General features: G+C 51.9%; 5 protein-coding genes across 5 annotated transcripts; 3 read left to right on the top strand and 2 right to left on the bottom strand.

Moving 5' to 3' along the window:
- Positions 1-343: 343 nt before the first annotated feature.
- On the bottom strand, positions 344-3626 carry J3458_003108 (uncharacterized protein). The gene has a single exon (XM_007811157.2). The coding sequence runs from the start codon at positions 2995-2997 to the stop codon at positions 1447-1449; it is 1551 nt and encodes a 516-aa protein (XP_007809348.2). The 5' UTR covers positions 2998-3626; the 3' UTR covers positions 344-1446.
- A 561-nt stretch (positions 3627-4187) lies between these two features.
- Positions 4188-5765, top strand: J3458_003107 (uncharacterized protein). Its single transcript, XM_066117587.1, has 5 exons — positions 4188-4357; positions 4517-4540; positions 4604-4660; positions 4752-4879; positions 4994-5765. Exons 1-5 carry the CDS (start codon positions 4317-4319, stop codon positions 5092-5094), a joined length of 351 nt encoding a protein of 116 aa, XP_065977374.1. The 5' UTR covers positions 4188-4316; the 3' UTR covers positions 5095-5765.
- A 1051-nt stretch (positions 5766-6816) lies between these two features.
- On the top strand, positions 6817-10608 carry J3458_003106 (uncharacterized protein). Its single transcript, XM_066117586.1, has one exon. It carries the CDS (start codon positions 8870-8872, stop codon positions 10334-10336), a length of 1467 nt encoding a protein of 488 aa, XP_065977373.1. The 5' UTR covers positions 6817-8869; the 3' UTR covers positions 10337-10608.
- Positions 10609-10754: 146 nt separating this feature from the next.
- J3458_003105 (uncharacterized protein) lies at positions 10755-12482 on the bottom strand (the record flags this gene model as incomplete). Its single annotated transcript, XM_007811154.2, has 1 exon — positions 10755-12482. One exon carries the CDS (start codon positions 12480-12482, stop codon positions 10755-10757), a length of 1728 nt encoding a protein of 575 aa, XP_007809345.2.
- Positions 12483-20231: 7749 nt separating this feature from the next.
- On the top strand, positions 20232-20612 carry J3458_003104 (uncharacterized protein; the record flags this gene model as incomplete). The annotated part of the gene is made up of 1 exon (XM_066117585.1): positions 20232-20612. The coding sequence occupies one exon, from the start codon at positions 20232-20234 to the stop codon at positions 20610-20612; it is 381 nt and encodes a 126-aa protein (XP_065977372.1).
- Positions 20613-24089: the final 3477 nt, after the last annotated feature.

Genomic DNA, 24089 nt, shown 5'->3' with positions numbered 1-24089 from the left:
TGGGTCGGGGTGTTGAAGTGTTGAAGGAAACTCTGTCAACATGTCCAGGAGGGGTTGGGAATTGGCAAAAAATGCACATGTGTCCAGAGCCCGGGTTGAGGCCGTCTAGACCAGACGGATAGACTCGACCGGTCGGTCGATCTGACCACAACCACAAGCCCACCACAAGTCCACCACCACGTCGGCGACGGCGCGACCATGACAAGGTGCCGTTCCCAATTAGGGCAGGACGAGCTATGACTTCAGACCCTGGACCGGCGCGCCCAGGCTACATAACTTACAACTGTGTCCTTTAGCCAAGTTATGCCGGGGTGTCCGCTTCTGGCTCTAGTGGCTCTGGTGGCTCTAGCCGTAACTTACTGCCCTGCCCACTCTGCCAGGCGTCCCTTCCTTGCGTCTTCCGCGTGGGCAAGCGTGTCGAGTCAATCTGTATTTGAGATTGAGTTTGATATCAAGAAGCTCAAGTCGATTGTAGCACCAACGAGCAGTGACCGACCATGGAGACTGTACCTACTGCCTAGTGGGACGAAAACCCCTTCCAACCAGCTACCGCCACTTTCAACGCCGAGGCTTTGCAACTTCTTTGTTTCTGCCATTGCAGGTTCCTGACAAGTCCGAGAGACCCGCACGCACTCGCCCACCGTGAGCTGATTGATGTACGATACCCACGCATCTGCAGATGGTCCGTGGAGTCATGGACAAGCGGACATACAAAAGAACAATCGAAACTCGGTTCCTGGTAAAGGAGGCAGCATCATCACGTCCATGGCTTTCATCTACACAATAAATTCGACACTTTCCTATGGCTCTATTGTCCTCTAAACTTGCTTTTCACGACGCGCTTTCCACAATGTCTGACTCTAATAAGACGCTCCGCCCCGAGCACGCGGCTCCTCGTCCAAGCCTCAAGGGAGGACGACGACGTCTTAGCCAGTGAGGCCTGCGTGTCCTCATTCTCGGCGTCTCGGTCTTCCTCCTTGTCCCAAGCTCCCGATCATGCCCACCTGGAATCACTTGGACAGTGTCCTGCACCTTCTGTTGGCGCGCACCAGCCACAGCTGTATCAATCACCTGTTCAACCCGTCGAGGTTGCAGCCGCCTGTTTGACCTGCCTTATGCCTTACTTACCTGTCAAAACCCTAGGTCGCAGACATGTAGTTACTCTATTTTTTGCATCGCGGAATACTCGGTACGAGTCCAATACTCGAGTATTCCCCACCAACTAGCCCTTCCGCAATGCCTTTCAGCAAGTCCTTTTAATGTACCCTACAGAATACCCAAGTATAGACAGATTCGAACAGAAACGCATAATAAATAAGTGGGTGTTCTAGAAGCATTTCGCAGTTGCTGGTTGCTCGAACACCTGTTCTTGGTTATTATCCAGAGGCTAGCGACACCAAAACGTTCCCATGGCATTCTCCATAGTATTCACACCCCTCTGCCCATTTATCGCTTCGCCGTTGACAGAATCCGTAACCCTCCTGCATTATCATACTCGACTCTTCCTTCATTGACAGCTGCTTCCAGTTCCGGCCGCAGCACTTGCCGTTCTCCCGTTTCTGGATTCCATTCCCAACCTTCCCGCATCCACATCCATCGTAGATATGCTCGAAGTTCTTTATCGTGTGGCAGAACCCTCATCCATTCGGGTTGAAATTCTGGCGGCTGCCCTTTGCCATTCCAATCCTGGGCTCTCCCGAGTAGCTCGTCTCGGCAGAATATCCTCCAGCTATCCAGCGTATACTTTCCTTGGGTCATATGCCCAATTTCCCAGGCCATTGCATTTGCTTCTTCATCGTAATCACCTGGGCTGAAGCACTTTAAATCGTCATTGGTGTCCAGGCTCTCCGTGCTCATGGCAAATGGTAAAAAGTCTCTCCTTTCGTAGTTTCTGACTTTGTATTGCTTCCCGGGTGCCGGTGGGTTGCTAATAAAGGCCTCGGCGTATGTTTGAATGAAAGCAAGTCGATTAGCAGCTAAGCCTAGGTGACGTATCATGTTGAAGCGTTCCTCGGCATTGTTGGGATCTCGCAGTTCTGTAGGTGAAGGAAACCTTTCCTTCACTTTGTAGAAGACGGGTATAGCTGCCCGGCCGCTTGTCTTGATTAAAAAAGTTACCGCTATTAATAACCAGAATGGCTCATGCGCCAGCCTCTCCTGAATCAGCCCGAATTGAGACGCTGAAAGTGGTGGGAAGGGGACACTCGACACGACACCTGCCGGAGGGCGATGGGGCGACTTTTTCTCTCGAGTTTTCCGTGGGAAGAATGGAGAAATTTGAGCCGTGGGACAGAGAGAAACATTACTGCCTATGGCTGACTGACATTGTGGATAGACGGATTCGATGTTTTGCGGTTGGGATGTGGTGGCAGTGCTTGATGACCTGGTACCCTTTTTGTCCCTGAGTTGTATGTCTTGTCTAACATTGGCCACAGCTGTTTGTAAAGTCCCTTTTGTGAGACTAGGCTGTCGTGGGTAGCTATCCGAAAGCGCTATCCTGCCATTTGACGTTTTGTTTTGCGTTCTTGTCTCGGTAGACCAATAATGAGAGGTAGTACTTTGACTGACCGATTTGACTTGCCGACGAGCCCGTCTGGTTGGACTCACATAGCTTGCTATTTGACGAGCACTTGGGCCTCGAATATCGGGGTCTTTGGCGAGCTCTTTGGCAAGAAGTATCAGTCGGTCCGTCTCCGCCCAGGGCTTTTCTTCTAGGTAGGGAACAGTGGGCTCGCTGGTAAGGACACGCCATACAAATGATAGCACATCGTTACCGTTTAAGTTTTCACAGGGTAGATGCTTGGATTGTTGTATAGACCTCGCACATTCAATCAGGTAATGAAAGTCATCTGAATTGGCCAGGATACTCGTGTCCACCAATTGCCTCGTTTCATGTGCAGGTGTATCCGGTGATTCGATTAGCTGCGAAAGAAATTCCCTTCCATCTTCCCAGAAATCGAAAGTTGACAGAACGGAAGCTCCGAAAGAGGTTGACATCTGATATCGCTGAATTGAGAATCGGGAAAAGGCAAGTACAGCTGGAAAACAGAAAGAAGGACCGGCTATGCAACGACAGAATGCACAAATCCATAAAGATCAACAGTTTGCGACTGTTGGCTGAACTTCTAATCGGGGGGACAATTCACTGTCGGGACGATTGATAAAGAATGGCCTTGAATCTGTCTGGTTCGTCGGCATCAACTGAGCGAGCCGTGAACAAGAAGTTTGGTCGTACCGTACAAGTAGCATTCATACAGGTTTATAAACACTGTGCTTCTCCTGGGAAATGCATAGAAGTAAACTGCCTCTCCTGTGTCGAGGACTGTGCGCCCCATATTTACGACACACTGTCATAGTTCACCAGCTGGTAAAGTGGGACAGTGCCTGGGTGCCTGGGCCTGGGTAACTAGTATTGTCAATGGCGGATCTCGCTGTGATCAAGGTGACTCTTCCAAGTCTGTTTGTTGGATGTTGGAACACCATTGCTAGCACTTAAGATGACTTCAGAAGTCACCCGGATGCATTGCTGGGTGCCACTGGGGAGGACGAGAAAGGCCAGAAGGAAAGAGAACCAATACAAACATTAATCAGGTATGGTGGTCAAATCGGAGACGCATGTCGCAGAAGCCATTGGTAAGAAGAAGTTGGTGCACCACACCATGTCACTCGCGGATTGAGGGAACTGCCATCAACAAATGGTATTTGATGCTCGCCAGGACCCTGTGATACATGAGTGCTTCGGAATGTCACAGAATGCTGTGTCTCAGACTCCAAAACAGTTCCCGCGTCGCTCTCTCGAATCCAATGCTGCCATGCATTCCGAGACTCCTATCGGAGCCCAGGTCATGTGCGCCGATGTAGGCAAGGGCCGAGTAGTGAGAGAGTCGTGATGTAGGAGTTGCGTAGGAGGCAGGTATCACGGAAGCTAAAGCTTCAATTTTCTATAGCTTTGCATCACGCTGCAATTCAATCGGCGGCTCCTCCGTAGTACCACGAAAATAGGGCATTGCGTATTGTCAGCCTCAATGGTACTTTGTAAGATTGCGTGCGATAGCGTCTATTAGCGTTCAAATGTTGCGATAGACCGTTGATCTCCACTCCACACTTCCACTCACTTCCTCACCGAAGGCCACAGCACAAACCACCCCTCACGTGACCGGCCTCGTTCCATCGCAAGAGGCCAGTCACCCTAGCCCGCCTTGCGCCTCCGCTCGGATCGGTCTCGCAATCCATCCTTCCAACATCCTCGAGCCTGAACGGAGCCGCCCCCGACCCTTATCGAGTCCTCGATTCATTACAACAAAATCATCCAAAGGATGAGTAGTCGCGGCGGGAAACTCGCACCCGAAGTCAACAGGTGAGTGTTTGTTTTTAATTTTTTATATCTTGTTTTGGCGCGTGGAGAGTAGCTCCACGGTTTTTTTCCGGCATCACAGACCCCAATCTGTTGGGACTGCCGAGTTGCCTTCGCTGGCCACGAGACAATCGCGTTGGGCTTGGCTAACTACCATCACAGAGCTCTGTTCGTCAAGAATCTGAGGTAACTAGACTCGACGTTCAAATTCATATCTCCGAACGCCCGAACTGACAGCAATCGATATAGCTACAGCGTAACTCCAGAGGAGCTTTTCGACCTCTTTGGAAAATTCGGTCCAATCCGGTATGCCCCCCCCGACCTCGATATTCCATCGATATCCTATTAAAACCAGTTCTGGAAATCAGCTACTAACTTTTTTTTTCCCCTTTCGTAGCCAAGTTCGCCAGGGCATATCCACTAGTACCAAGGGAACGGCCTTCGTGGTCTATGAGGACGTAATGGATGCGAAGCAAGCCTGCGACAAGCTCAACGGCTTCAACTTCCAGAATCGTTATCTTGTCGGTACGTGACAAACTGATAACCAAAACGACGGACCCCCAGTGCACTTTGTCGCCTCTCCCTACCCCTTCAATTGTCCATCATGTATCGGCGCGTGTACTAACCAACTCCCGACAGTTCTGTATCATCAGCCAGAGAAGATGATGAAGTCAAAAGAGGACCTGGAGGCGCGTCGGGAATCTTTAGCTCAGCTGAAGAAACAGCATGGTATAGATTGACAATCCGACCGGCCTGTAGACAGCCTGCAAGACAAGAGACCCTCAATGTCTTCAGGCCGGTCTTTGTCACCTCCAAAGTCTGCTTCGCCGGATCACAAGACGATCCTTCGAAAGGGCACGCCACTTGACGGCACCATGAACAAGGGGCATGTCGGCTCGCGAGCAGTCCGCTTTGTCGATGGAGCACCAACTGCTCTACGATCTTGCGCGTGATAGTTGCCTGCGTGCCTCTTGGACGACGACGGTCTCCTCCCATTTCTGACGACTATGAGGAGGAGGGTTCAACGGCGTAATCGAGTCCCATTCCAGCCTGGCTGATCATTATTTATTTTATTGCGTTTTTTTATTCGATGATGGCGGTGTGATTATTTTCTTACTGATTCACCACTCCTTGCAATGTACTTTTTGCTTTGAAAGGGAAATTCGGAACGGTGAACAGGGAAATTAAGGTTTCGTTCAAGCGGAAGTGACGATATGGCAAGGTCACTACGAAGTGTATTCTGTTGCAGAGGGCATTTTAGAAACCCTGGCAAAGACGGCGAAACGACTGGTTTTTACTGGCTTTACTGGCAGACTACGTTGATTTCAACCCTGGTGATGTGCAATCCGTCTCGACCTTGTTCTCTCGCTCTCAATAAAGATGATTACCTAGGAATTTGCGTTACTCAGCAGCTGACTACCTAGTGTCCTGACTAGGCGCTGACCAGACATGATTTCCTTTTGTCTTTTGTGAGAACCAACGGTGAATGTCAGAAATTTTGTTTACATGGGCAGGAAGGCCAAAGTTCCACAAAGACTACGTCACCATCCTGGTGTAGGGCTTATGCAAGATCGATCTGTCCTCGTGGCAGGTGCCGTGCCTTCGGAGCAAGATGGCCATGTCATTTGCTGGCCCTTGCGTATCCAACGTCGCATCATAGCGCATGAGAAGCATGCCCTTCAGGCACCCAGTGCCTTCGCGAAATGAGGAATGCGTTGTGCATGCAGGGGCATGCTAGTGTTAGAACGGAGCGCAAACGACGAGGGTGCAAGGCGAGGGTGAAGAGAGAAGCTCTTCGTTCGGGGAATCCAAGTCTGGCACTGCTGGTGTTGTATCAGCTCCGAGGAAATAAAACTATATCGCATGACCTGCACTCTTGCGAGTTCCACAACGTCGGCAAGCGTCTATTTCACAGCCCACGGCAAATGACCTGATGATGAGCGAGTGTGAGCGACCTTCAGCCGCCCATGACAGTCGCTCGCTCTACGATTCGCGCTTTCTCGCGCCTATTTTTAAAAATAAACCGCCCCATCTGACGGTACGCACGGAGCCCTAAGGAAGCTCCAGACAGTCTTACATAAACATAATATAGACAACTGGCTCTTTTACACCCTTTTTGTTCCTCCTTGTTTTCCGCCCCAGTGGGCAGTGGCAGCCACATGCCGCCGTCTTGGTAATCTGGAACCGAGCCCGAAGGCCGGGTATGCCGGAAATTGGGGGTCCGCAAGACATGATGACATGATGACATGATGCTGGTGAAAGCCGCCGAGGAGTTTGGATTGCCGTGATGCCCTTTCTGACTGGCAGAAGCGCGAGGGTGCCTGGCCTGGTGTCGGGTGAGGCGGTGCCTGTCTGCCGGGCCGGATTTTGGGGCCGCTGGGCCACTTCGGCGTCGGGCGTGGCGTGGCGGGACGGGGGGACAGGCGACGTGGAATTTCACCCGTAGTTGGTTGTTGGCTTCGTTTTTGTGGGAGGACCGATACGGCGATACAATCATGACGTGGGATGCTGGTGCTGCGACGGGGTGAGAGAGCATCCCTTGACATTACCCAGAAGCTGCCGACATTGAAGTACCTGCCGCGAATCGAAGGACATCGGGCTCGGTCACCCGCCTGCAATCAATCCGCCTCAGGCATGCCGCTTAATCGTCTGGTTGCACATCAGCGCGCTTAAGGCTGCTATCTGAGTCGCGTGTGCTCCATCATCTTAAGCGAGCGATTTTGCGTTCGCAGCATGTTGGGGATCTTACAGCCATCATTCGGGGCTTGAAACGAACGAACACGCAAGTCAACACTGCTGGCGAAATAGCATGAATCAGCAAACAAGTAAAAATAAAAATAAAAACAAAAATTGTATAGACTAGTCTCCTTCAGCCGCACCATTCTCACTACATGTGCTAGACGTCCGGTATTCATTTGCAGCTAATGGCGATGTTGCCCAACCTGAGGCGTTCTCTTGCCGGTAGCCGCCGGCCAACACCACCGAGATGGCCGACCGAGGATGATGCATGTTAGTCTGGCCCAATCCATACGAAGCAGGAAAACTGACAGCCACAAGAAATCGTCAACCTGAATAGAAATTAAATCGGCGCCGGACATTAGTAATGGCGATGCAGAGTGGTTGATGCAACGTGAATAGCGCCTCTGTGGGACATGATGCGCCTGTTTAAAGAAAGATGCCCCGGTTTGTTGGACGGTTGGACGGGTTGGCCGTTGTCACAGGCAGAAAACATGACAAGTTTTTGTTTTCCTCGGCGTTAAGGCCGGCGCTGGCTCAGTTCCCGGGAGCTCCGATCATGTTGTGCCATGAACGGATGGCCAACGTTGAATGTTCGACCTCGGTGTCCTAGTGTCCGAGTCTATTAGCATCAGAGTCGCATCCATCAACGACAGCGACGTTGAAGGCAAAAGGGGGGTGAGGGAGTCAATCCATGATGCCAGCGAGTTTCTGGCTAGTGCCGGCGACGACCAACACGATAGCCTGGTGGACCAGTTGGTGGCTTCAGCAGAGTCCGAGGAGAAACAGAGGGCAAAGTTTGAATACTCGGTCTATCAACAATGGCCATGGTGACGGCGTCGATGCTAGTGGCAGGCCTACAAGAGATAGATAGATACTGCTAGTTCGGTGTTGCTGATGGTGGTGATGGCGATGGTGGTTGACGTCCAACTCTGATGCGACTTTCCACGATGGCCATGACGAGCGCCAAACCACTTTCCGTTTAGCAATATTCCCCCTGTTGTCCCTGTTGTCCCTGCTGCCCCTGCTGTCTTCCGGGGTCAATCCATCGCACTGGAAACATCCATCGTATTTGCCGGCGGCGAGGCTGTGTACCATGTCGCTGGATCCCTCCCCCAATTCTCTGGATCTCATGGGATGTTACCTTCACGGTATCCTCCTTCAGGGCGGAAGATCAGCGACCCAGAGCAACTCAGAGCAACCCAAGGAACTCGACCCAAGAAAGAGCCAAAGCCACAACCCGCGATATGTCTGTACGGAGTTATATGTACATACATACATGCACCAGACATGTTGGTCGTGCCTTCCCGTCGCTTTCGGCCAACAGCTTTGGCCGCTTTCGATCAAGCTCATCTGCCGCACGGTTTTTCAACAGCACTGCTGTTCGTGATTGTTACACCCCAGACCTCCAGACCCCATTTTACTCTGTCCTGCTGCAGCGAGAGAGAAAAAAACGCCCTGCGAGCCAACACCTCGGGGGTTCTCGGCACCAAGGTTGGCGTCTCGCTAACCACATTTACCCTTTTCTCTTGCAAATCCGTGAGCGGACATCTACTACCGTTCATCGTATATAATCGCCGCGACCGTCCACCATGGTTTACACGTGCCTAAGCAAGAAGAGGAATAGAAGAGGAAGAAGAAGAAGGAGAGAGAAAAGACAAACATTACTTGCATCATTTTTTCCTCCATTGCTCACCACCTACGAAGTACACGCCTCGTAATTTTCTGACATGGTGCTGAATTCCCCAGGCAACAAGACCATCAACATAGAGAACACCCATGTCTTCTCCTCTAAATCGGCTTGGCAGGCTATCACTCCAAGAGATGCCACCATTGACCGGTTCAATAGCGGGAGTTGCTTCAAGAGCCGCTTCGTCAAGTTACCGGGACGGCCAAGATTCGAATGCATCGGACACCGATAGCGGTGACGACGACTATACAAACGTTGACGGGAATGAACACCCTGCCATTGCCCAGTCTCCTTCACGGCTCTTGTACAATCTTGACCAACTTTCAGACATAAGAAAAGCTGCAGTACGGGATGTCTTCAACGAGCCTCCCGAGATTGCACTACAACGATGCCGACGCATCGGAAACACGTATGCCTTTCAAATGACAGAGTTGGTTACGCGATCTATTCGAATTCGAGCTCCAGAGATCACCGAGACATCTCCCCGTCTCTCATGCTCATGCCGCCAAGGTGATGAGGCCCCGGATGCCCCATGTGGCCACCTGCTTTGGCTTCTTGACCAAGTCCTCAAACAGACTCTGTACAACCACGACGGTTCTAAACCTTTGAATTTGAACAAATACGGATATGCGGAAGAAATGGGTGATCCGTTTCAGGCTATTTGCGACTTCCATTTAGATATACTGGCTGATGGGCTGCATTGCCCTGTAGTGAAGCCGTATTCCTACGCAGATGAGCATGACGACCTCAACAATCATCGCATCACGGAGGCCAGAGAGCTTCTTGCCTCGGTGTACTCAACACCCCCCGAACTCTTTCGTCCGGACATTTTCACTCATCCTGCAATGGATGATGACCGTATTATACGACGGAATGATCTAGACTACACTGTCCTCCGCATGCTTCTCGACAACTCCAACTTTTTTCAGTACTTCCTGTCACTTTCACGCCCCAGCGATCCCGTATGTGATGTCTTCCGCAAACTTTCGAAGCGGGTCGATCATGTTCTACGCGAACTGGATTCTTTCTCACTCTCCTCCTGCTCACCATCACCCACGAGCAACTGTGCGGAAACGCGTGGCACCGCCGACCAAACGACCGCTCGGGATGTAACATGGGCCGCAAGGCATCTCCTTGGAATCGTCGGCCTAATACGCTCCTCCATATATAATCGCGATTGTCCCTTGCAATCCTACGAGGCTCTAAGCGCCGCCCGCACGCTGGTGCAGATTCTCGCCTCGGTCGTGGCCCGCAACCGTGACGCCTGCTCCGGACAAAGTCGGGTTGATCGCAATCTATACCTACGATTAGTTGGTGATCGGGGCGAGGACGGATTTGTAATTGCAGAGTTAGACTTATTGCCCGAGGCTGCTAGCCATCTCGTTGATAGCCTGGAGGCAATTCTGGATCAGGTTGAACTTCAGGGAGCCCCGACGGCTTATGTCGTCAGGTTTCGCGTTCTAGTTGGACGGTTGCGAACGTCCTCTGCTGGGGCTGGCTTGAAGCGCCATGTACCTGGCCAGGGACATGGACGTGACTCTAAGCGGATGAAATGATGGGAGTCCTGTCGAGGGAGCTACGTCGCCTCCTTAAAAGGCTTTCGTTATTGTTTGGATCTCACCGGCATCATACCATCCACATATATCAAAATACTGCCACACTTTAGTATCCTAATAGCGTTGTGGCTTTGGTTTATTATAATGTCGAGTGTCGTCGTACATCTCCCATCGCAGCTTTCTTTATGTGTACCCCCCTTTGCTTGGTTTAGAAATTCGACATTTGCGCTGTTAGTGGCTTCCTGAGACTCCAGAGATTATGTTAGGAGGGCAAAGAAAATGAAAAAAAAAAAAAAAAAGTTGAAAAAAAGAGGGAGCAAGGAAGGAAGGAGGGGGCAAATTCCATTGAACATTCTATCTAGTCGTCGTGCTTCAAATCACCTGCAGGAACAGGTGATGAGCTAAACTCAATGCTGTTCTAGAATGCATATCCACTCTGCTGCTTGTAAGCATTGAGAGCGTCGTGAACTTCTTGCAGCTTGGGGCGGTTGTAGTAGTTTTCATTCCAATCGCCCCTCTTCATACCTTCTGCACGCTCACTCAACCATTTCTCTGAAAAGGCAATCTCCCTAGTCCACCAGTCACTTGCCACCTGTTGAACCTGCTCAGGAGTAGATTCCTCCGTGTTCTCCAGCTCCCGTATCACCAACTTTTTCTGCTTTCTGACTATATATTTGCTTAGACCTACCTGTCTTCCTCGCGTGCAGGCATCAATGAGCTGCCTGATGGGTTCCGGCGTTGTAGTGAAACCCGGGAACTCTACTAGTGGCTCCCACGGGTACGATAGCCACACAGCAGCTCGCTGGGGAGCACTGCTAGCCTCGAAGATGCACCAGAGGACCCTTCCAAGCATGTAAACCTCACAGGCTTCCTCTTCAGTGCGTGTTAAGCATGCCCAAGGCACATTGTAGCCTTGGGAGGGCCAGATGTAGTCCTCTCCTTGACCCATCTGCTCCCATCCAGGGAGCATTTCTGACAGAATACCGGCGTATTTGTCACGAATGTCTGGATCAATTTCATCATCAATGGCCAGCAACCGGACATACTCGATAGCATTGACTTCCGGCGCCGCGAACTCGCACCAAACGCCACGCTGCTCAAAGTCCACCATGATGGCATCACGGGACTCGGACAGAACAATGTTGTCCAACCTGAGATCTGGATAGAAGAAATGTGCGACGTTGTGGAGATGTAGCAAGGCGGAGGAAAGTTGCAGGGACCATTTCGTTTTCTCGGCAAGCGACACCTGACCGTGGAGCTGCATGAATGGGATCAGGTCACGCAGGCTTCCGTAGACGTGATATTCCAGGGTGAACCCTATGACTGCCGTCTTGCTACCGAAACTGCACTTCTTTGTGACAAGATGAACTGGCCGGGAAACGACGTTGGGGTGTGGTGGCATTCTGAGGAGCTGTCTGAGCTCGTGGTAGAGATATTTGGTGTAACTTGTCAAAGCTTTGAATATCCATGTTTTGCCTTCTATTTCCACAAGACAGACACTGTCGTGTAACTGAGATAGATACACAACATCGTTGATGTCGACGGTGCGTGGTAGGTTGATCTCCTCCCCCCAATACTTGGTCAGCGTTGGGACGGAGAGGAGTTGTCTTTCGAGGTAATGCGTAGGAACAACGCAAATGCGAGCTTTTGAAACGTTCTTGGGCAAATTCTCAAACACAATACGTGAGCCGAAGGGCAGATTTTCGTAGATGCTCATCATGTTCTCCTGGGCTGAGCTCCAATGCTGTAGACAGCGTATGACATGACTGGTGATGCCTAGCGAGGAAATTCGGGTGCGGTCCCTGGTATAAAAGGTCACGTCAAGGTCGAGAGGATCGCGGACGTCTGCTGGAAGTGTTGCGGGCTCGGGAATAAAGACATCTACCCGAAGCGGAGGGATCTTATCCACAAACAGTGGCACGGCATATAGCTGTGTTCCAAAGGCCGTACATCCGTCGATACGCCACAGAGGGTTCTTTGGCGGGCAAAGACTGTCAATGCGGTTTTTAGGATTCAAGAATGAATCAGCCCACGAAACACTTCCATTTGACAATGGCGTTGCTCCGACAGGAGTATCCTGACTATATGTCGAGAATGCTGCTGTGGGGTGTATCACATCATGTATGGACTGCTGGCTCAGATCCATCTCGAACTAGCTCGTGGACGTCCTAGAGGCCAAGTGGCCGAGTTAGCCGCTGGAGATTCTGACAATTTTCTCGTGCACAACGACATCGGCGTGTTTGGCCTAGCCACCTACCCGGACTCCTTGTCGTGTGAAGATTCGGTCTGCAGAATCCGCCGATTGCTCTTAATGGTTACAAGAGTTGGACAGAATTGTTCAGCCGAAGGCTGACTCTACATTAATCCATAAGTTTTCCGAATAATGAGGGTTTGGTGCAGGCTTGACAAATAAGTTTCTATTGGTCCAAATTTTGTATGGGAAATCGCGAAAGAAGGCTGGATTGGTTGGTGGCTCTAGAAAAGTGGGTAAAGGACAGCCACCGTCTGTCGGTGCTTCTTTGTTTACTTCTCTGTTTACAATCGTTTACAATCGTTTACAATCGTTTACAATCGCTAAATTTGCCCAGCGATCTGTTCGTTTGCTTGGCCAGCAGCCTTTCTTCCATTATTGAAACAGATGTACCGCATGGTTGGGTATGGATTATGATTCTAGGGGTAATATTAGTCCTAGATCTGAATTGGCAGTCCATTGCCCGTCTTGCGACCGAACAAAATCACCAAGTAATTTCGTTAGCAGGAGGAAATCTGCCAATCCAACTACAACCTGTCTGGAATGCCGGGACCACCGCAATTCCGAGGTAACTGACACCATTGATATACTATATATGCCTCCCTAACCTGATCAAGCGTGCCAGGTCCAAAGGTGCCGTCCTTGCATTGAGAAAGCTGGCTGTCCGTCCTACCTCAGCTGAGAGATCTGCCCCGAAAAGAACCGACAGAGACGCTGGCCTATCGCCTCCTAACCAGAGATCTGGAACCCAACCTACATCGCCAGAGAAGCTACGGCAACAACATACAGCTAGGAGTTTGTTCGGAGAGCCAGGCAGCCAGCCGCAGATAGTGCTGGGGACGCCGATCCCACCAACCCAAGCGAGCTCGCGGCTCTTCCGGGCTCTAGCTCCCTCACCGCCTGTGCCGCCCTCGACCGATCCTGTCGCCTCACATTCTGATCCATCTACTGTCCGAAGCAGCACGACTGGTGTGGACTACTCTTACCTGGCTGTTAGGTTCCACAAGGGCGGGAAGGACTCGCAAGATGATGCCTCCAAGGCCGGCGCCAGGGCCAAGCAGGCCACTATTCGGCGCGACCATCGTTCACGACGCCGTGCAGGGGAGGCTGTGTCACTAACTCCCACAATCTCTCAACTCGGCGTCTTTGAAGGTTCTGATGGTCCTGGAGAAGGTATCCTTGTGCTGTGGTCCCGGCAGTTTGTTCAAGCTAACCACGGAACGTAGCTGGGAGTCAAGATCGACTACAGGCAAATGAGCTCCCAGATGGGGATGGAATGACCAAGGAAGCGGATGACAGGGGACAGTTCTCTGAATCTGATGTTGACGTCGAGGACTATTTCAACTTGCTGCTTTCACCTGCTCGACCACGGAAGTACCTCGAACACCTAGGGGTAGAGTCTGATTCCGATCTAGGGGACGAAGACGGGAACGATAATAGCAATGCCTTGGACGAAAGCCCTCTTCGCTATTGCTCGCGGCAGCCTTCCAGAAAGTCAGGGCCTCGTCGCCGTGCTCGCCGTGGTCCTGCCCCTGGTACAGGAGGGCGGCCAAAAAAATCTCAAAGGCAAACTCGATCGTCGGGGCCGCCACGACGGTACCGGAGTCCAGTGATGATTCCACCTGAAGAATCGGCCGTATTTCACGCACAAGATCCGGTGTGGAATGGGGACCTGGACGCTTGCGCCTTGACCTGTCGTGATAAAGCAATCCTCCGTGAGTTCTGGACAAAGCTGGACAATGACCAAATGCAATTTTGTGGTCGATGTCAAGAGCGTTGGTTCCAGATGAAGATCGATTCTGATGGCATTTGTGCGCGTTGCTGTCGAAAGGATGATAAACGCGGCCCTGAAGAGCCGTACTTCTTCTCTGTGGACAACCAGTTGGATTTTGGCTCCGTACCGACTCAATTGCCTCAGCTTACACCTACTGAAGAGTCTTTAATAGGCCGTGTTCACGTCCACGTGAATATTATGCTTGTGCGGGGCCAGCAGTACAAATATCGGGGACATGTTGTTCACTTTCTCCGCGAGGTTGGCTTGGTGTACAACCAACTCCCGCTTTTGCCGCGGGAGTTGAACACTGTATTACTCCGTCCTTCCAATACGTCGTCCCATGCAAACCTTAGCCGGCAATTCACCCGCCAGTTCCGTGTACGCCGCCAGCCAGTTGCCATATGGCTTAACTACCTCCGGCGCCATCATCCTGGCTATCGATGCATCGTCATCGACGAAGAGCGGCTGAGTCAATTGCCTCAAGATGGCAATGTCCTGGACGACATCCCCCAGAGCCAGGTGGAGGCTGCCGAAGTTGGACCCGAGGAAGATGAGGAGGCAGAACCGGACCTGGAGGACGAGGCTGCGGTGCCGGACCTTTTGGCCAAGGACACGGAGCTCGATGCTCTGCGGTCTATTCTTGCCGGAGAACCAGAAGCTGAACCAAGGCTTTCCACAAGCTTCCAGGAGCAGGTGCAGCACGAGCTGCAGCTTCCGAATATACGGCGCACACCCATTAATGAGTTCAATCGCTCTCATGCCCTACTCTCCTTAGCTTTTCCCTGCCTCTTTCCTGACGGGAGAGCCGACTTTGTTGAGCCTCGGCTACGGTCAATCGACTACAAGGACTACATCGAGCACGCGATGCGCTGGCATGACGGGCGTTTTGCACGCCACCCGACCTTCCGCTTCGTCGCCTTCAATACTCTGATGCGGTCACAGGCCCGTGCACGGTCCAAATTCTTCGTGAAGCAACACGATGGTAGTCATGAACCGCTCACACGGGAGCAGCTTGTTCAGGCACTGGAGCACAGCGAGGACCCTGAGGCGCAGGTGCTAATCAACTCAATCACAAGACATGCGGTACCTATTCGCGGCACGCGCCCCTTCTGGAACAGGAAGAGGCAGGACCTCGAGGCCTATGCCTACAACCTTGGATGTCCTGGTGCATTCATCACATTCAGCCCGGCAGATTTACACTGGCGGAGTCTCTACCAGCACATGCCCCGATATGATGAATGGCTGGCTGCGTCCGAGTCCGAGAGGATGGGTCTCTCGCGCCAACTTTTGCGTCAGAATCCTCACATTGCTGCTTTCCATTTCTACCGCCGATACTGTTTCTTTCGAGATATCGTGTTAAGCAAGAAGTTCAACATTACGGATTACTGGGATCGGTATGAATGGCAAGGGCGTGGCAGTCCGCACAACCATGGCCTGTACTGGATGGAGAATTGCCCAAGAGTCGACATGGTGGATGAAGCCGCTCGTGATGTTTTTGCACGCACGTGGGGATTCCACATCACTGCCATTAATCCTGAGCCGACTAGGACTATGCCCCAGGGTGAGGGTAACCCCCTGAGCGTAGATCCACTGAGTACAGAACTGACATTCCTGCGTCTCTCACAAATCGTCAACCGCTGCCAGCGCCACAGATGCAATACCACATACTGCTTACGCGTAAGGAAGAGAACCGTTGATCTGGCGAGGGATATGGAAGGCGCTGCTGCAGATATCGAGGCGGCCAATGCGGCCAATCCAGAGCGGGAGTGTCGTTTTGACTTTCCTCGTGCCTTGCGGGAGCTGGCCGCAGTGATCAGGAAGGAAGGCAAGTCGTACTATGTCTTCGAGGCGGCGCGGAATGACAACCTCATGAATCACTTCAATCCCGCCATTATACTAGGCTGGCTAGCCAATATCGACATATCTCCTTGCACCAGCCTACAGGCGGTTATTACGTACGCTGCCAAGTATTGCAGCAAATCTGAGAAGAAGACTGAGCCTTACTGTAAGCTTGCAGACCAGGTTTTGCCGCACACGGCACACCTTCAGCCGCTATTATCCTTCTCCTCTCGCCTGATGAATAAGCTGATTGCCGAGAGAGATTACTCGGCGCAGGAGATTTCCCATCTTCTCCTTAACATTCCTCTGCAGGAAGGCACGCGGATGGTGGTCTCTGTCGACTGCCGTCCTTTGGAGCAACATGCACGTTCGTATCGCGTGGATGAAGATGTCAACGAGACCGTCGGCAGCTACAGGAGGTATCTCGAGAGAAATGACCAGCACGAGGATGCAACTTACCTCGAGTACCTGCAATCGTATAATCTCAAGACGTGGAGGAGACTCGCTGCCAACGCGAAGAAGAGAGTCCTGTCTTACTTTCCTCGATACAGGTCCGTGGAGGCATCTCCCCAGTTTGGTGACTTCTGCCGTGTTAAATTGATGATGGCTCATCCGCATCGCTCTCCAGAGGAGTTGCTCACCGTGGGCGGGCAGCGGTTCGATTCCTTCGCGGCTGCGTACAGGTTTTGCAGAGAGCAGCACCGTGACACCCATGCGGACGATCATTATGGGGAGCCAGATACAAATGAATTGAGGGCTGAGGACGACGAATTTGAGCTTGAGGTCCATGAAGAGCCCATTGTGGATGAAGACTGGCATGAACTCGCCCGCATGCTTCCCGACCGCCCGCTGGAGGAAGAGGATATCGACATGCTCGGCCGCCGAGACATCGACATCAATTATGATTGGACCCCTCACGTTGGACGGTATACTGATGACGGTATTCTCAAGGGCGACTACTGGAAGCAACGCAAGGCGGCAAACCGCCTTGACCTTGATGTGGATCATCAGCCCTTGGAAGCTCGAGATTCCCTAAACCGGGATCAGCGCTTAGTATACGATACCGTGATGGACCACTTCCTGAATCAGGAACCCTCTCAGTTGCTGCTCCATGTGGATGGTGGAGGTGGTACCGGGAAGTCATACCTCATTAATTTGCTCTCCGCGCACCTCCAAGCCGCTGCTGCCGGGAGAGGGACACCTGTTTGGCGTGCCGCGCCCACTGGCGTCGCGGGAAATCAGATATCGGGCACTACTTTGCACTCCCTGTTACACCTTCCAATCAACAAGGACTTCAAGCCCCTCTCGCCCACTGACATGGCCCAGCTCCAGAAGAAGCTGAAGGACATCAACTACCTGATCATCGATGAGAAGAGCATGCTGGGACTGCGACAGCTTTCTTGGATCGATGACCGCCTGCGCGAGGCGTTCCCGAGTAGGAATGAGGAGTTCTTTGGTAGTCTTAACATCCTTCTGGTTGGCGACTTCTTCCAGCTTCCACCCGTGCTACAGAAGCCGCTCTATTACGATAAAGAGGTGCAGGGAGTGGAGATCAAAGGCAGGAACGCATATAGACGCTTCGATAAATCAGTCTTCTTGAAGGTTGTCCAACGGCAACGGGGCGACGATCAGAAGGCGTTTCGCACAGCTCTCGAGGAATTGCGGCTCCTCCAACTGTCAGTCGAGTCCTGGAAACTCCTTTCCGGTCGAGTACAGGCGAAGCTAGATGATCTGGAGGTCGCCAGGTTCGCCAACGCCTTGCGAGTATACGCCACGAAAGATAGGGTGAACGAATATAACCACTACCACCTCGACCGCCTCGGCCGGCCAGTCATTCAGGTCAAGGCTAAGAATGTCGGCCTTGGCGCGGCTGCGGCGCCTGATGACAAGGCGGGCAACCTTGCGAAGCAGATCCCTATATGCATTGGCGCCCGTCTGATGCTGACATCTAACCTTTGGCAGCCAGTTGGTCTCTGCAACGGCGCTCGCGGTACCGTTTACGATATCGGCTGGGCACCGGGGGCTGACCCAGTCCAAGACCCTCCCTGTGTTATCATGATGGAGTTTGACAAGTACAGTGGACCTGTGTTCCTGACCACCGCTGATGGCAGAAAGATTGTCCCGATTCTCCCAGTAGACAGGGACTTCCTCATCGGAAGCACTCTCTGCACTCGCACGCAGTTTCCCCTGATCGTATGCTACGCCATTACGGTTCACAAGTCGCAGAGCATCACTGAAGATGTCATCGTGACAGATCTCTCCTGTCGGGACTTTCAGACTGGTTTAAGCTACGTAGCTGTCTCTCGCGTAAAAACGCTCCAGGGCTTGATGCTGGATGCGCCCTTTGATCGTGGTCACCTGTTTTACGAGTCTCCACCAGAGGGTATGAAGATGAAGATGAGGGATGAGCGGCATAGAAGACGACAGGTCCTTACACGGAATCCATATAGGTCAGACCACGGCTCTGCATAACTAGATAGCTAGCTAAATGTAATGGCTTAATAGTTGCTTGGCCCAAGGACTCCCAGCCTTCGGATGATCGTACCCCTTGCACCCACAGCTCTAACGTGCAAGGGGTGGCGTAGTATTTTATAAAAATCATCAGTGTAGCATCTGGCCACACACCGGACGATGCCAAGCTCAGAGTCTGAAAGAACCAGTTGACCCAGATAGCCGTTTCCACGAAACTCTGACCGGATTTTATTGGGGCTACAAAGTGAAGACCATGCTGGCTCCAACTGACATGTTGCACAAAACGTGACTGGATACACGACTTGGTCATGTCCCGTGGGAGAGGGGGCAGGAGCAGCCCTGCCACGGCCTTGATTCGACAGACGTGATGGATCACATGATTAGACCATATGCTGGCTGGGATCGAGCATGGTATGACGGCAAGTTGAAGAATCTCAAAATCTGACAGACAGGAGTTGGAGATGGATGTATGTGGTGTGCAGTTTGCCGAGTCCCGCATAGCGGCATCGACTGAACGAAGTACTCGGTAAATGGCCGCAGTTCTCTCCCGCCTCTCCCGCGTCCGCTGTCAACTGTGCTAGTTCATACTTTACCCATCTGGTTAGTCTTACCCACACCAAATTGACCCGACATTACGGAGTGGACGGCCGGCTAAGCCCAGGCAAGGATAGTCTCGAGTCATGAGTTTCGACGCCAACTTGTTTGCTCTCTTCTCGGCCGTTTTTCCAGCCGTTGTCATCGCGTTGGCATCAGCCCCTCGGAAGAAACTATTGTTTCGACGCCCGGCCGATGTCGACACGTTCAATTGGGACCACGCACACATACTTCTGCCTTGTTCAAAATTGTCCAAGCGTCTTTGTGAGGCTGGTTGCATTGAGCCTGCCATCAATAAGGCAAACGCATGGCCCTACGCCGTCGTAGGCAACCGATACGATGGTATTACTCCGTGGCAGAGTTGACTTATCCCGTAGTGCCCGCGTCGATGCCGTCGTCGGGAATCGGATCCAATAGATTCCTTTGAGCAAAGCATCTTTCCTTCAATAGATTGCAACTTGTGCATGAAGGACAGGCAATGTGCCTGCTCTCCTTCACCGAACGTATACAAACACAGAAAACCCTGGCCTCGTTTCCCCAGCACCACCCTGGGCTTGAGGTGCTCAAATGATGAGATGCTGGACCACCTGTGGCGTTGATCGATGAGAGACGAGGTGTGTGCAGCACCCTTCCTTCACTATATTGTATTTAGTATTTGGTGACACTACAGCACAAGGCCGGCGCAGTCGTCAATCAGAATATAGGATAGGCCGTGACTTGAGATGCAGTCTTGGATTTCGTTGGAGCAATCATAACTGGTGAGAGGCGACAGAATATGTAGTGTATCAAGTAGATAAATAGAGGCAATGTATTGCATGAGCTCTGAGAAGCTCTGGGAAGAAATGGTTGTTCTGAGAATGTATCACTGCAGAGGGGAGAGAAAGAGCCTGGGTGTTGGAAGAATATTGGCACCGTAATACTTGGAAACAGTCGCGATTCACGCATTACCTCGTTAACCTAAGTAAATGGAATTCAAGAGAACGCACCGAGTACTCGTCAAGCAACTCGCAAGACAGCTCCCACGTGCTATGTCACCCAAGGGAGCCAGGTTCATGTCGCCAAGAAACAGCAAAGATGCAACTGACGCAGAAATGGAAATTGGCAATCATGTGCAACCACCAGCAACAGAAGAAAGGACAGACAACCAAGTTACTATTGTTGAAAGGGAAACCAAGACACGGCCTGGAAAACAAAAAGCAGTCAAACACGCATCCAGAGTTGGGGGGAAAAGGAAATCTCGTTACAGGTTCCAGTCCTCAACACCAATCCGGCCTGGCCGTATGAAAATCAATAGTTCCCAAAATGTGGCCCATGGGGCGCACGACTTGAGCAAACCTCAATTCTGAGATATCTTGATGAGTACCTCCAGAACAATCATCATGTACCCTTGCCACCGGTGATACCTACAGGAAAAGGAGCTGTCGGCGTTGATGTTGGGCGCGTATCTTCCGCCACGAACCCATTCCATGCGTCTCAAGCCTCGTTGATCCAAACATGCTGTAGTGGGACAATCACTACCACTGACCGACTTGACCTGATTGTCATGAGAAGACGAAGCATCCACAATTTCATCGATATTAGGTGGTGGTGATACTGGCACATCAAATCAAGCAAAGGGCTAGTTGATGGGCAGTAATGCGATAGTTGCTCACCGGTTGTGTTACTGTTATCTCTAGACTGCAGGACAACCATTGTTGTGCTTCTTTGCAATAGCAAAGCATCATCAGTTATAGCCTTGGAGCAAGCCATCAATCGGCCCCAGCGTCGAATCACATACTTTAAAGCAGGTGCTCTGTACGGAGTACATATGTAATGTACGATGCGGTATTAAGCAACGCAGATTTCGGCTGACACGCACACGCCATTGACCATGTGTACATTCATGTGCAACAGCTGTAGTGGTTTGTCCACAATGTGGGGAGCCACGATCGAACCGCTGCGACGTGAGGTGGCGAACTAGAGTTCATTAGACTGTTGAGAGTGACAAGTCACGACGCTAATCGTGGCATGGGTTTACGTCAAAATGTGGCAGTCAGACATAAACGATCTGAACATGCGTGCCAGAGTTCAGCTAAGACGGCATGCGCAGCGCAACCTAGCAGGGCCATGCAATATGGCCCGAGTTTCTTACATTTTTGCATGTTACTTCGTGCTCGGTATTATCCGGTCTCAAAGACAAAGAAAGACATGGCATCGAGTGGGCGTAGAAGGCAACGTGGGACATGTGGGGAGGCACTTGAACCATGGAGAGGATGTGGCGAGAGAGCAACGAGGGTTGGGACACAGTTGAGGTCGTTGCCAAGTCGCCAAGTCGCTAATCTCACCAACGCAAACGCGGGCGCTGCTGCCGTCGTGCTGGAATGGAGAGAGGGAGCGAGATATGAAGTTGGAAAAGGAAGGAGCTAGTGCGCCAGTGACCTAGTCCGACGGAGAATCACGCCGTTCTCCAGTCTTTCCCGCCAGCCACTTGCTCCTGCCGTTCACGGTCCCGGCCGCGGGACTGAAGTTGCCCACTTGCCGGTCGCGCTTGCGGCTGTTGTTGGCCACGCTATGGCCGAGCTCCACCGTGGCCCTCCAGATCGATATTCCATACTTACGGAGTATTAAACTCTGTTCAACTTCGTTCAAGGTCGACCGCATCGCGTTGCGCTACGGCTAAACTCCTGTCACGTCCCAGCAGCCACAATGTTTTACTTCCAACCTCTTTATTCCGTATCATGCAGCTGGTCGCACGGGCTTGGTTTGATTCCGATCAAAGGGCGATCGTCTGCTGCCACAGAATACTTCACCCGACCCCTTGCTTGCGACGCCGAGGCTTGCATCCCAGCCCAGCTTGGCCATGTCCTTTGCTTCCGTCCATCCATGTGATTTGTGAGGCTGTGTTTTCTCCAAAGTAAGCATGTATCCACTGCTGACAACCTAAATAACCGACCTGCCTATGCTGAAGCTTCGACAGTGCCTGAGCTCGGCGTAACCTCAGCACTCAACGTGAATGGACAAGCAGAATGATGGCGCTGGGGGTGGTAGCATCGCACGATGCTAGTGCCAATCCCAGTACTCCGTACGAAGCACCAGCGCTGATGCCGATGCCATTGGCGGGGCGCAGGCTTGCGCATCTGGCATCCCCGACAACTCTTAAACCCTGGTCACCAGCTAGCAGGCGTCGGGTAATGATGATCCTGATTCTCAGGTCTCGCCAACTCGCCCAGCGGCCGTTGAAGTTGACACCATGTTCGCATTGGTCCTTCTTACTCACCGGTCCCACTCCCTACATGGCGGGAAGGGCCTTTGTCTTTGGTCCCGTCACATCACATGGCCAGCCTGGTGAGGGTTTGTAGTGTGGCACGATACAGTGGTATTCGCATTAGGGAGTGTGTCTTGATACCTATCCAGATCAATACTCTCGAGCATGAGAGCATACCTTGAAATTTCCGTGCTTGGTAGTATTGAACGGGCAATAACCATGACTACTACAACAACAACAACGACAACACAGCAGCAGCATCAGCATCATCAGAATTGGCAGAATTGGCAGAATATTGTCGCGTTCGGGGTCTGTCGAGCACAGTGGTTGTGTTCAGATGCCAACAACAGCTGCAATTTGATATCCCCCGATCGAAATGTGGCGATCATGTCGGAGTAGTCACGCGAACTTCATTAACATATTTTCGGAACACGCGAAAATAGAAAGCTTGCGCGGAGTAACTACTATTGGCAATGGGAAAACCGCCCACTACTACTACCTGCAGACTCCAGGGCTGAGATTTGGTATCACGAAAAAAACTCTGTTGGCGGTCCGGGTGGATTACGTTGTTTCTCGGTACCCGAGCACCCAGGCCAACAAAACTCAGCCAAGTAATTCCGGCAGACACACATTTAGCCAAGAATGTCTCTGCACCCCTGGTCTGCATATGCTACTCGTCTCGCGTTGCATGAAAACTACTCCGTACCATCAGGCAAAGAAGCGGAACAAAAACGCCAAAAGCAAGGAAATGTTAGCATCATTGGACAGGTGCTCTGCCATGATCCAAAAGCTACATAGTTCAACACATAGTCACAGAAGCCAGCCAGAGATGCACAAGTGGTGTGACGGTGAGAAGAAAACAAAAAAGGGTTGCAGACACACACACACACACACACGCACACCACACACACACATATGTCGGTCCAACAACATGGGGCCTGGGGATGAGATACGGGGAAGCGCACTTATTTTGCCATTTTTCATTCTGTACGGTGTACTTTACGCAGCATATTGTATGTGATTGATCTCGCCGACCGAGCTACGTACCTTGCCCACCCCCTTGCAGCATCTCGTCATGCTGTTGGCCACAGTCAGCGGTCCGATCGGGTAGCCCACGTTGTGTCTTTGTTCCCATCAGAATGAGCGTCCGGTGCCAAAAGGAAATTCAACCCTGGGCTCGGGTCTGAGTTGAGTGGTACTCCGTACTCCGTACCCCTCAGTCTGCTGAAATACAATCCAGCACGGTGCCATGACTTTGCCCTCCTCACCGAGCCATCTCTGCTCTCCCACGACTTGACCATCGTCACCTTCTTGACCTGCCAGGCAAGATTTTCCGCAGCCACTGGAACAACGACTGCCTCATTGCCCATGCACATCGGCACCACGCATCACGTATTGGTCCGCGCTATCCGCCATCCTTGCCCGATGAACAGAACGGGCATACCTCGACGACAACTAGCCAAGAAAGCAGCATCAACAATCAGCAATCAGTAATCAGCAGCATCAGCTTCCGCGTTTCTTGCCGCACCGGCCAGCATCAGCCCTTTCAAGCCTCTGTATCTCTGCGCCTTTGCGCCCT

This window comes from Metarhizium acridum (assembly GCF_019434415.1).
Source record: "Metarhizium acridum strain ARSEF 324 chromosome Unknown scaffold_13, whole genome shotgun sequence".
NCBI lineage: Eukaryota > Fungi > Ascomycota > Sordariomycetes > Hypocreales > Clavicipitaceae > Metarhizium > Metarhizium acridum.
The sequence above is the reverse complement of the archived record's forward strand: the minus strand, read 5'-3'. Positions and strand labels throughout refer to the sequence as shown.